General features: G+C 41.9%; 2 protein-coding genes across 7 annotated transcripts in view; one reads left to right on the plus strand and one right to left on the minus strand.

Annotated features, from left to right (window-relative positions):
- Positions 1-8436, plus strand: part of aatka (apoptosis-associated tyrosine kinase a) — a 34271-nt gene extending 25835 nt beyond the window's left edge. For both annotated transcript variants that reach the window (XM_051387241.1, XM_051387243.1), the window contains 7 exons: positions 135-219; positions 313-434; positions 798-947; positions 1630-5038; positions 5145-5337; positions 5850-6053; positions 6789-8436. In XM_051387241.1, coding sequence (XP_051243201.1) covers positions 135-219; positions 313-434; positions 798-947; positions 1630-5038; positions 5145-5337; positions 5850-6053; positions 6789-6817 — 4192 coding nt within the window. In that variant the 3' untranslated portion in view covers positions 6818-8436. The remainder of the gene's footprint in view (positions 1-134; positions 220-312; positions 435-797; positions 948-1629; positions 5039-5144; positions 5338-5849; positions 6054-6788) is intronic.
- A 90-nt stretch (positions 8437-8526) lies between these two features.
- baiap2a (BAR/IMD domain containing adaptor protein 2a) overlaps positions 8527-13713 on the minus strand; it is a 48404-nt gene continuing 43217 nt past the window's right edge. Inside the window, exons 14-15 of one of the 5 annotated variants that reach the window (XM_051387248.1) lie at positions 10575-10617; positions 8527-10038 (exon numbers count right to left, since the gene is read on the minus strand). In XM_051387248.1, the coding sequence (XP_051243208.1) occupies positions 10590-10617 (28 nt within the window). In that variant the 3' untranslated portion in view covers positions 8527-10038; positions 10575-10589. The other 4 variants (XM_051387246.1, XM_051387245.1, XM_051387244.1 and 1 more) reach the window with 4 other exon arrangements.

A 13713-nucleotide genomic window follows, 5' to 3' on the forward strand; every position in this document is an offset into this window, starting at 1 on the left:
CAAGAAAAATAACCAGATACTACTCTAACTTAACAATGTTGTCCCTCACATACGATTCTGTCGCTCCTACTAAGAATCTGATAAATTGAATCTTGAATCTTGATCTTAAACAACACTTTCCTTTGTTTTTACAGTGACCTGGCTTTGCGAAACTGCTTGCTTACTTCAGAAATGTCAGTTAAGATTGGAGACTATGGCCTTTCTCACAGCCGATACAAGGTAAGACTGTCTTTTGACTATTCATTGACTACTTTTTACCTTATTGCCTATCAGTACTCAAATATTTTTTTATTTTGTCGTGTTGTCCTATAGGATGATTACTATGTAACACAAGACCAGATCTGGGTGCCTCTGCGCTGGATTGCACCTGAGCTCATAGATGAGGTCCATGGAAACCTGCTGGTCGTTGATCAAACAAAATCTAGCAACATATGGTAAGATATTTTAAGAGTGATAAACAGTAAATATTACTACAATTGTAACATTTATTTTCTTTGTGTAGTATGTATAAATGGGAATTAAGTGCTCTAATTTTGATATGTGGATTGTATTTCTAGAATTCTTTCTTTTGTATTTGAGAGTTGATGCATCTAAAACTAGTCCTAACAACATTTACAGTTTTAGCCCATATCCAGGAACGTGTTGTGTTTTCTTGTTATCTTCTGGGAAACTCTTTGGGAAATATGTGTACAGCACAAATATACTTGTGACATATAATAAAGAAGGTCACAGTATGAAATTAATGGAACATGGCCATGTCTGGTCAACACACTTAATGATTTCTTTGCCTGTTCCAGGTCATTGGGGGTGACTGTGTGGGAGCTGTTTGAGCTGGGAAACCAGCCGTACAGACACTACTCTGACAGACAGGTGTTGACATATGCTGTGAAGGAACAACAGCTCAAACTACCCAAACCCCAGCTCCAATTCCCCCTGGCTGAGCGCTGGTGAGACATAGTTGCATGCCTACACACACAGAATACATACACAAATGTAAATAAACATGCACAGGTTGATACTCAGTGTTATATGTATTGATACAATACACATAAGATACATTTTAAACATTACTAAGCCTTCAGGTCTTGCTGACCAATTAATTTCTAACAAGGCAGTGGGTCCTGTTTTTAAAATTGGTTTCTGCTTATGATGGTGCACCAGTCCACTGTAGCAATATTTCTCTTTGCTAGCAAGGGCAGATGATCAATACATTCCGTATTATTTATGATCCCCTTGGCATTGACCAGAGTTGAATTACCTCATTCATCTTTACCTGGGATGCCAGCCAAACATTGTTTTATTTATTTATTTTTCAAAATTGTTCTTCACTAAATTAAATGTGCTTGGAACCAACACTGAGTAGCAACACACACACACACACACACACACACACACACACACACACACACACACACACACACACACACACACACACAAGGAGGAATGTAAACATCTATGTCAGCAGCATCTACACTGCACCTCCTCCTTACACTCTATATGTCGTTGGCTATTGTCAAACTATAACTAGGTGTTGCCTCGAAAGTTTTCTTTTATATTGCATATCTTTTGCTCTCCGTACGTAAAACATTTTATCTGATAATTTCTCCTCTTTCTGTCATTTCCATCCAGGTATGAGGTGATGCAGTTCTGCTGGCTGCAGCCAGAGCTGAGACCCAGCAGTGAGGAAGTGCACCTTCTGGTCACATACTTGTGTGCCAAAGGCTCCAGTGAGGCTGAGGAAGACTTTGAACAACGTTGGAATGCCTTGAGACCCAACCTGCTCGGTAGCACCTCCCATACAGCGACATCCACAGCACTGAACCTGACCCCTACACCTGCCTCAGCTGACGACCCCAGTGCAGAACAAACTCAAGCAGTGGAGCTGGCCTCCTCTGCCTCATCCTCCTTCCCCCTCCTAGAGCACTTCTCTGATAGCTTCCACTCTGACACAGGGGACGACCTACTCACTGTCACAGAGACCAGTCATGGTCTCAACTTTGAGTACAAGTGGGAGCAGGCCAGAGCTGAGCAGCCCTACTGCTCCTCCTCCACCAGTGGGCCACTGGGCCAGGGGAACCCTCATTACCAGGATATCTACTATTCAAGCAAAGGAAGCATCTCAGGGGGCTGCAAGACTGACAGCCTGACCTCAGGCATATCCCCATCTTACTTTGAACCTGAACACCCGGGTGTGGTCCCAGTGTTGAGTGCCCATAGCCCCTCTGTCAGCAGCGAGTACTACATTCGCATAGAGGAACCAGTAGAGTGTAACATTAACCTGGATGACAGCATAGTGGACTACAGCCCAGGACTGGAAGCTAGCAGCAGCAGATTGTCCTCTGAGAGTCGGACTGGTTCATCCTTGGCACAACCTAGTGCTTACTGGGCAAATGCTGACAACGCTAAGTCTACTGCCTATGACTCTGATTCAAGCCCCACTGTTCAACTAACCATGGAGCCACTGCTGAGACAGGCATCCAGCACCAGTCCTGTAAAGCTAGGCCACTCGCACAACTGCTTCTCATCCAGTCAGGATGACATGGTCTACTGTGAACAGTCATCAGCATACACAACACGCCGTCAATCCTTTCTGTCTGAACTGGACACATCGCCAGAGTCCAGATCAAACCTTGTCCATCCAGTAGGGCGTTTAGAAAACCCACGCAGTTTGTCACAAGCAGTGAGCAGCCCCAGCTTAGGGTTTTGCGATCCCTACCTTGAAGCGAGCACAGGTCGTAGCACAGTTAATGAAAGTTGCCATAATATGATAGGTCCCATCAGAAAGACACTACCAATTGTTAACCACATTAGCATAGATGTAGGGACAGACGACGGCATGCTGGTGGGCCAGCGAAGAGGTGAAGACATTGAGGATGACCTTTTCTCTGAAGGAGAGCCCACTAACTGGACTTCAAACCATTCTGCAAACAATAATAGCTTGAGCTTTGACAGCAGGCAGACAGCCAGTGGGCATGACGGCTATCTGGACCTTCAATATACTGATCACTCTAACACAAACGAATTATGGTCTTTAACCAAGGCCACCACCAGAACCTTCCACAGCTCCAGGTCTTGTGGCACCTCTGAAGCAGAAGGAGAAGACTATGGTTCTAATGCTGCTAGCAAAACCACTGAATTAGGTTCATACATTCACTTATATCACAAAGAAAGAGAGGAATCTGCCACTCAAGTGGAAAGGAACTTAACTGCAGAAAATCTAAGAAATTCTCTTACCAGCTCAAGTATTATTAATGCCAGAAGTACAGAGGGTGGGAAAATTGAGGGAAAATACGAAAAGCAATTGTTGCTTAATGGAGAGAGACTGTACTCTGAGCCTAAGATGATACCTGAGGCCAGCTATATAAAGTCCCCATCCTTCAATGAGCTTCAGACTGGTAAAACCGGAGCCTTATCAGTCAAGCAGAGAGGTAACATCTGGGAGGGAGTTTCTGCAGGAATCTCTGTTGGTCTAGGGGACAAGAGGCTAAACTATCCAGAGACATCAGAAAGTAGCAGAGCATTGGACAGTGGAGTCGGGGTCAGAAACTCCAGCATTAGCCTAGCTGAGCTTGGTGACTACAGTGAGGATGATGATGATGACATCACGGATATTACGTCAGGGATCTTTGCTGACTTCAACCTGGACTATGCTGAGGTAGAAGATGAAGAGCTGAGCCCACTGAAGAATCCAGAGAGAACTTCTGACTCTGTAGACACCCTTAACCTGTCCTCATCAATGGCAAGCACCTGTGATCAGGCCTTCAGTCCTGATCCCTTCAATACCCCTGTCCTACCCAAATCCCTGGACAGTGGCTATGACACAGAGAACAACGAATCTCCAGAGTTTATCTTCAAAGAGCTTGGAGATCCCCGGGGTGGTGAGAGGAGCCCAAGGCTTGGTGGAGAACCTGAACTAGTTCTGCAGGTGGGTTTAGGCCAAGGGGTCTGCACTTCCACAAACACTTCAGAGCTACACTTAAAGGGCCTGACTGATAAGAACCCATACAGGGATTCAGCGTATTTCTCTGACTATGATGCTGAAAATGAGAGGAGTCCTCAAGAGGAAGGCAGAAAGGTCTATGCAGGTCCGCGTAACTTCACTGCTGAGAAATTGAGCTCTATCAAAGATGACGATTCTGTCAAAAGGCAGTTCAACCATGAAGATCATTTAACAAATCTGAGACACATCAAAAATTGTGTTTTGGTGAATCTCTCAGAGGCTGACCCTAGTTCCCCCCATCCACTTCCCACCCCTGGGTTGTCCATGCTGTCACCCTTTCCTCCGCAGATGGGCGGCTGCCTCACCAAAGAGTCTGCCCCTGCAGATGATGATCTCGGGCTGGACACAGAGCACTCAGGAGAGGAGCCTTCCTCAGAGCTTAATTCCTCCATTGGGTCTGAACCCTCTTCCACTGTCCAGGAGGCCTCAGGAAACAATGAGGAGGGGAACAGAAGAGCAGAAGATTGCTCCCCTGTCCAGTCTTTGCATTCTGACTCCACTATAATTGATTACAGAGATGAAGCCCCCAAAGAAAAAGAAAATGGTGATGCATCCACAGAGGAGGAAGAGCTGCCCGAATTCAATCATGTCCAGGAAGAAACGGAGAACAGAAGGGAGGCTGTGAGAATAAATGAGGAAGATTTTGAGGACATAGATGCTGAGGAATGTGACTCACAGGACAGTTTATGTGAAGAATCCAACGATCATACTGACCTGTCTTCTTCCTCGTCATTGTTGGAGCTGTGCGGAGAAGCAGTGAGAGCTCCGCTGGAGGAGGCAGAGGATGAAGACGACTCAGATGACAGTGAGTCTGATGAAGAGTTGCGGACCTACAACATTCAAGATGAAGACAGTGAGGAGAGTGAGGAGGATTTCACCACAGTGCCAGTGGTGGTAAGTGACTGCAGCAGGGCTAGACACCTCCGCAGCCTCCTGAAGATGCCCACCCTGCTCACCCAGTCCTTCTGTGACGAATTGGAGAGGAAGAAAAAAGCGGTGTCCTTTTTTGATGATGTTACAGTGTTCCTTTTTGACCAGGTATGACACATTATTAGGTCAAAGTTGTGCAATGTGTATTTTTCATCGGTTAGATTAATTTATTGCTTTAGAGTATGTGTGAACTATATTTGTTTGTGACTTCCAGGAGAGCCCCACAGGAGAGCTGGCTGACTTCGCCTTCTCCATAGGAGCAGAGTCCAGTGAGCAGGAATCTTCAGAGGAAAAAACCTCAGACCACCTGCTGCAACTTGACCCTGAACCTGAAGCTGAACTTAAAGCTCAGTCCTGTGAAACATACTGTGTTTCTGAAGAAACAGATGGAAACAATTCAGAAGAGGGTGGGTTTGTCAAGGATAAGAATGGAATGGTATATAATATTATCATGTATTGTGATAAAAAAAAACACTCCAGTGTACTGTGGTGAATTCCATTATTGGGATAAATATCCTCAGAGGTGACTTGAAATTGCCACAAGGGGAAGCTGCATCTTTCCAGTCATTGACAAGACTGTCACAGTGGCAGTAGGCTCAGCTTGCCCATTGTATCCCCCACAACAAAAAATGTAACAGTATGTGTGGAAATAGAATGGATTCCAAACTAAAGAAGGTCTGAGTTGTCTCATCTGTTATGCAATCAAAATGTTTGTTTCTTAACAAAATGTAAAGTGAAAATATCTTGAATGTTGCCATTCACGATATTTTCACTTTACTTCACTTTATTTTGGCCAGAATAATTGTGACATGTAATTTTCATTTCATCTCATGCCTAATCAAGGACATAAAATGTTACATCCTTGTTGAATTATCCCAGATTGTTCACAATAAATGTAATTGTATCTGTGTGCATTCAGGTGGAGAATATGAATTGAAAGATGACCTCTCGTTTGAGCCACGCACGCCCTCACCTGACACAATCCCTGAGCCCAAGTCCTCACCCACATCCACCTCCAACAGTCCTGAGGCTCCTAAACCAGCCGCTGTAGCACTTAACCGTTTTATGGTTTCACGATTCTCTATCACACATGTCTCCGACCCCCACATGGCCTCAGCAACAGGTCTGTATTAACTGTCTTTCATACTTGGACTACATGTATAATGTCAATTTATTTGCACTGAAAATACGATCCGAAGTATTTAGAGGCCAAAAAAAAAAAAAAAATTACGTTTTTTTGTTTTTTTTTGTGCTAATCTCTAATCTCAGAAACCAGAAGGGATGAGATTTCATGATCTTTGCATTAATCTGTCACAGTACTGTTAGTTGCTTGTCTACGTAGACAAGAGAACTTGCTTCCAAATGGCCAATCAAATTGCTTCATTTATAATCAAGCGTGCCCTAAGCAGTAATGTCAGCGTTCTATCATAAGAAGAGCAGACGGTCACACTGACAGTCACAGCCACAACACAAGAGCAGCAGACGTTCAACAACAACCCACATTAGCTTTTCTGCTAAAGTCTCCTTCTTGTCTAATTTACAAACTTACTATATGAACAAGCAACCAAACATTGGTTTGGAGGGTTGATATCTAATTAGCTAGCTGCAGCACAATACAACAGCATGTTAATGTACCTGCAAACATAACTTTTTTCTGTTTAGATGCATGTGTGGGGGTGTCTTTTCAATAATTATAAAAATGAAATGGGTAATACATTTTTGACTGCAAAAAAGTGTCTGACTAAGTGTGATTTCAGTTAGAGTTTAAAATTTGTCAAGAGTATCACTTTAAGCCGTTTGATTTGTCTCTCTTACAATGAAAGCTAAAATACTTATTATTTTCAATTGTTTCCAACAGGGAGCAGTGAAGATAGTCCAAAAGATTGAGTGCCCCCTGGTCCTGACTGGAAGAGGATGAGTCCTGGTCCTTCTTGACCCAGAAAAGCAGCATTATTATATCTAGATGTTTTACAGAGTTTTATTTTTTATCAATGTTTGGGGCATCTGACCCTGGTGACCCTTTATGAGACAGTGCCTCATATTGTAGTGGAAGACCCTCAATGATTTGCACACTTTGTTTTTGTTTTTTATTTTGTGAAGAAAGAACGATAGCTGCTGGTATGGCAACCTGACTGAGACAACAAGGAGAGTTGTCAGATCATATCGTTTGCATAAATAGATATCATCAGTATATTAGTTTTAACATGCAGTATATGATAATAACTTATTTGTTCAATGCAGCATACATTTCTTTTGGTCACCTTACGGGTCATTAAATTTGTTAATTTAAAAGAAAAAGAAAAATAAGGAGAGAAAAACTATTGAAATGACAAGCTTCATTGCTACTCTTCTCGTTGGCTGCCTTGGTCCATCTGCTTACCCTTGATCTGGCATTTTTAAAGACTGTTACAGCTCTCATTGTTGGAGCCAGAGAACACTGCTTGCTGATTGTCACATAAGAAGAAAGCTGTGGTGGATTTCCAAACACATAATCTGACTTTTTAACAGCCGTGGGTGGTGGTGATGGTGTTTGAAGATAGAGGTGCTGAAACTTAATTTGTCCCTTCATCCAAGTCATTTCCAACTCATATCGATGACGGAACTCGGTGTGCTATCTTAAAGGAAACATAATACAGTGTTCACTCCTTAATTATCACCACCACTCACTCTGGTTAACAGTGACCTATAATATATGTCTACAGTTACCATATCTGTCTGAAGCACTTTGTATAGCTAAACTGGGTCTTTATTTGTAGAAGTGATGGTTTTGTTGCTCTACATCTCCCCACCCCGGAATGAAATATCTAAACGTGAGGTTCCCTATTTGTGTCCACAGTGCCAGCTACAGATTCACTTTACTTTGTGGCATATTAGCTTGGTTTGTATTAACTTCATCAGCAATAGAGTGACACCAAAGGGATAGAGAGGCGTTTCAACACAATTCAGCGGTGTCATGTCATAAATGTTGAATGTCAGTATCATCTTTATGCATCTTTTCTACGTCTATGTATTGTCCATGTTCTCATACATAATGTATTCTATTACATTTGTGCTGAATGCTCGGGTCTGAGGTGTACAAAAAAAAGAAAAAAAGACATTCAAAATATGACATATCTCACATATTGTATGAATGTTTTATCAACATGTAGCAGGTAGCTTGACTTGAATTACTACTGCTGTATCGACAGCTCCCTCCCCCTCTCTATCCTTCTGTAGCTCAAAGTGCCAATTCTGTTTCCTCTCACCTTGCCCTTTAAGTTCTGCAAGAAGAGAAAACCTTGCTAGTATTTTTGTACGATTTGAAAAGATGCAATCCAGGATGACAGTCTCTCAAATTTGCCAAAGAGATATTACAAAGCCTATTGGCTAAAGTGGCAGACACCTTTGGAGACGGTGAGGTGGGCTGTTCCGTGCACCGGTAGTAACAACATTGCTGTTTCCATTTTTCCCCTCACTCATTGCTATTGTACTATCCCAAACAAATAAATCCAGATACTTTTTCCCTTCTTGTGTCTGTGATATATTTATCTGCAGGGATGTCAAAGGAGTGCAATTCTCTGCGAAAAATACATGAAACAACAAAACACATGAAGGTATGAAGTTTATGCCCATTTAGATTTATTTTGGACAGATAATTTATATGCACTTTCTGTACAGTACAGATATATTACAAACAGGGACAAAAGTGAGAAATGGACAATGAAAGCTATATAAAAGTAAAAAATGCATTTGAAACTTGCTGCGTAATAAAAGCCTGATCATATCACTCAGTGTAAATGACTCATCCATGGAAAAATGAATTCTCATGAAGCAACTGTTGATTTATTGCAGTGTAAGAGGCCTTTTAGCTCATTCACACAATCATACACATTATTGCTTTTCCATCACATACAGTTTTGACTATTATTCCCACACATCATACTGTAGATAAATTCCTGTTTTTTTTTCTTTTCTCCCAGATGAGTGTATAATACTGAGAATGAATGATCACAAGCCATGATAATACTGTACCTTATCTGATAAGCTACCACTCCCTCAAAGCGAAAAATAAAAAGCATGTACTTTATTTCATCTCTTAGCTATCTGGAAGCTTAGATATTACTGAAACTTGAAGAGAAGGAAAGAACAGCAGTTCAAAAAATTATTGTAATATTTTGGTGGAGTTTGCACTGTACTGGAGCTTGCTAAGCAAAACAAAAACAAAACAAAAACATTACAAGCAAAACAAAACTATTTTCAGGAATATCAAAAATACATATTGAACTGTGATGCATATGCCCTCAAACCACCTTACAGGATGATTGGGTCAATGCTGCATGAAGCATATGTTTTAATAAAAAGTAGAAGGCACAGTTCCCACATTGAAAATATGGGTATACTGTATTACAACTAGTAAATATATAGTACTATATCACTTAACAAAAGCAGAATTATAGTTTACTCACCAACTGTCCAGTTCTAGCTATCTGTGCCAGTATCCAATCTACACTTTGTCTTCAGTGCATATTACAGTGATGCGCTAAAAACTAATCATCCATCTTCTATTCACCCTCAAGCCTCACTTAAACAGCTAATGCGGAGTGTGCCTTCACTGCTCATTAATGTAAATAATCCTCAAATGAAATTTACAGTGTATAGTGTTGAAGAGAAAAAGAAATCCCATAGTAGAAGTGCAGATAAATAAGAATGTGACGGCATCACAAGTAAAACCTATTAGCCATACCTTATCCACAACTGGTGGGATCTAAATAACTAATAAAATCTATTGTCACACTTGCACTTGAATGCTCAGGCTGAGACATTCAATGTTTGTGAAAGCCTTTCGCAAAACATCACGAGGATTAACCGGAAAGTCTCCGAGTGAATTTACACGGTAAAGAAACTAGATTCTTAGTGTAGTGTAACTTGTTCCTTGAGGTGATTTTTTTCCCCCTCAAGTCACACTGCTGGGCCCTCTTGTCATAACATTATACAAACATGCCAATGTTTCTCCGCTTAAAAAAGGGCCCATTAGTGGACAAAAGAGGACAGCAGGCTGTTAGTAGAAGATGGGCGCAGATCGGTCATCAATGAAGGTGGGCCGGAGGTAGACCTCCAAGGAACGGTCACTGTGGGGAGAGGAGGGGTGAGACAAGGAACAGTGACAGTTAGGTTGAACACATGACAAAATTTAGAGAGATACATGGTCAACTACGTAACCACACCCAGAATAAATTATCCTTCCTATAGTTTTGTTTCTTATAGTAAGCTGAGCAAACAGTTGCAGCATCTACTGTGAGTTTTAGCAAGCATGTAGTGAGAAAATTCTAGTAAAATATGAAAAGAAAAAAAAGATAACAAAAATAGCTTGCAATAGACACACATGCAGGGTTAGTGTCTCCTTTGTATGATATTGTGATACACACAGACTTTTTCTAAAAAAAGAAAGAAAATAAAAAGAATATTTATTCTTTTACAACCCAAGACCTGCTGGACTGACAGAATCAAATGCTGCCACATCCATGTAGGCCAAAGGACAGAAAAGACCAGTGATTCCCAGCATCCTACTGCAGCCAGACAGCCAATGACAGCAGAGGGCAGTAATAGAGATAGAGAGAAGGAGAAAAGTGATTGGCTGGCTGAAAGATGGAGGCTGGTGACTTACGGAGGTCCTGTTCCCTCAGAACCGGGACAATTCTGGACCCAAACTGGAAGGTAAAGAGAACCTTTGGGTTTGAATGGCTCACCTCTCAGATCATGCATGGGTCACATTTTGTAACAACACTGCTGGTTAGTCTGGTGCAAGATGAACATACTGTAGGCTGATAATAAGAACTGTAACTGAAATGAGGGATGGAAAACAGAAGTACACACTTCATGCTCAACATGCCGTATACTGTATGCTCTTTTTCAAACCCTAAACTACGTAATGTAAATGCAATGCAATCAACAGGCAGGTGTTCTGAAGTTGTGTCTGCATTATTACGTCTATTACCTAAATACAACTCAAACACAAGGCAAAAATATATATCAAAACACACAACCAAAAAAAGAAAGATAAGCAGGCAGGCAGAGTTCAGATACTCACAATACACACACTGTACACAACACCACCACACACACTGACAGTCTTCTGTTTTTTAAGTGACACAGAGAGCACCACCGATGCTATGGGTGTTACTGGGGGAGGGGTAAGGATGAAACTGCATGCTGCTTGAGATGATTGACACAAGGGTGGACGTTTTAAAAAAGGAATTAATTTAAACATTTAAAAGGGGGGGGGGATCAGTTCAGAGCCATGACTTGAAACAAGGAAAATGTTCAACAAAACTGAAAATGCCATTGTTACTGACAGAACAGATTTCGCGTCAGACCAGACTGTTTATTAATATATAGAGATATGTTTTATTTAGAATACCTTTGTAAAAAGTCACCATACATTCAAGGTCAATTTTCAGTATCACATTTTTCTGGTTGCCCTCCACAGCATGCATAAGATAAACACTTCAACTAATCAGTAGTTCAGTCATTGTTTCTGGCAATATTTTCTTCTTTTTTTTTTTTTACAAGGACAATAATTTTTTAAAAGAAAAGACCAAAACCTACATAGCCACTCAGGGAATACAATCATAAATAACACTGAGAGCTGCAAAAGCCGTGGTCAGTTAACCTAAAAACGAATTCACAGCTGGTATTGAGGATACTCAAACAGAAGATCAAGAAGACCCCTCCAAACTCACTGTAGCTTCAGAAAAAAGACCAAACTGAAGGTTATATTGGAAGTGACGCATTTTATTTGAAACTGACAATTCTGGCAGGAAGTTCAGCCAAGAATGGCAAAAAGACAGTTTCTTTGGGGCTGAGGGTAGAAAGTTTAATCGGAAATTGATGTGAAAACTTGTTTTTGCGATGATCATAATACAGTGCAATTTGGTGGACTGACGGAAACAATTTAAATATATATATATATATAGAGAGAGATATATATACTGTATATTCTTGAAGCTCAATTTGAAGATTTGCTTCACTGCACATAAAGTATGTGTTTAATAGAAAAAAAGAAGCAAAGTAAGGCAAATATGACACACACACACCCTCTGGACGGAAAATTAAGTGTAGCACTGACACAAGGAAGCACAGCGCGACTTACGGGATCTCTCAGAACAGAAACATAGTAATCTGCTGCACAGCCTTACTTTGAACAAAGCTTTTTTTTTTTTAGCATGTGTGTGTTGGGTGGGAACTCGATAATACTGGGCCCACGTGTGCTTAAAAAGGCCATTCAGCCAGTGGCTTTAGTACAATGACATTGAAGTCTTTTGGCACTTGTACAGTACATGAACATGTCCTTTAGTTTGACAAAATGACACAACCATGTACATGCATGAAAGACAAGCAGTAGCAAAGGCAGTCTCTTGAGAGATCAGTCCGTGATGGTGGACTGTGATCAGAGATAGAGTATTCAGAGTCCATATCGCTGCATGCCGAGCAGGTAGGCCCCGCTCTGGCTCTCTCGCTCAACGCAATCCTCCACCCACCAACCGCTACTGTCCACACCGACACCACCAGCAGCAGCACCCAGGACGGACGGAAGGAGGAAAGGAAGGACCCGGGGAGGAAGAGAGGACAGAAAGGAGGGATGAAACTGGCCTCTTCCACTTGGAGAAGGGGTGTGTGTGGAGGCAGGGGAGGAGAGGTGGAGATAAGTGGACAGGAGGGAGGCTAAGTGGAGGGGGAAAGATGGGGAGGAAGAGGCCCCTGTGCTATCCGGAGCTGTCTGTGTCTGTCTGTATGTCTGTTCTCACACAGTCGAAATCAATTTGCCATCAGGACTGTCACTGTGGAACAAAGAGAGAAGGAAGCTTGCCAGGTCGGACACACTCAGAGAGAAATGGAGAAAGACAAGACAGGCACAAGGAGGCTCGGTAGAGTTTAGGAGAAGTGTTAGGTGGGGTCAGGAAATCATGGTTGCCCCACCTACAGCTTCAACTCCAAACACACCTGCCGTGATCAGGAAGATTGGACTTCCAATTCCCTCATCAACACATTTTTTTATATGGATATGTTTGCTGGCTGGATATTATTGCCCAAATCAAGTAGTTTTAGAGAATATCTGTCACTGAGAAGCCGACAAAAAGCCCAGAAGTTACTGTTGATGAGAAAATCAAGTCATCTCCTTAGCTGGAGGGATGTTGTGTTAAATTAGTCTGTTGGGGTGAATACACCCTGCAGGACAGTGTTGTCTCAAAATACCGATACAGAAAAAAACACACTCAGAGCAGACACGAGTATGTAAAACAGCTTGACACTGGTGCCCAAAGCTCCAGGCTGACAAGCAGTGATGACTGAGATGAAGTCAGCATGATGTCTACTGTCACAACACGTACTCCACCAAACACCAGTACGAGCGCACGTACACTCTAGGCCATTTCCCTCTCTCACACACACACACAGTCTCTCACACAAACGCACACATTTATATACATGTACACAAGGATGCACTCCCTGATTGGACAGAAACAGGCACAGCATAGTTCCTAACCCCAACCTCACTCAGCCTTGGTGAGTCAGCTAGGACTTGATAGGATTACAGTGCAGATATACTGGGCCAAGAGCATTCTGACAATAAACTAAGACACTGACCCCGCTACACTGCATTCATTACTTTAAAGAGCTATTAAAAAAAGAAAGCAAGAGCAAAGAGGGAAGGACAAAGAAATAGAAACAGTGGGGGGGAAAAAATCAAAGGAAACACTGTGCATACATCAAATTTATCGCTTGAGCAAAACTATATTTCTCACTAG

The sequence above is a fragment of the Dicentrarchus labrax genome, unplaced genomic scaffold, assembly GCF_905237075.1.
Source record: "Dicentrarchus labrax unplaced genomic scaffold, dlabrax2021, whole genome shotgun sequence".
Classification (NCBI taxonomy): domain Eukaryota; kingdom Metazoa; phylum Chordata; class Actinopteri; family Moronidae; genus Dicentrarchus; species Dicentrarchus labrax.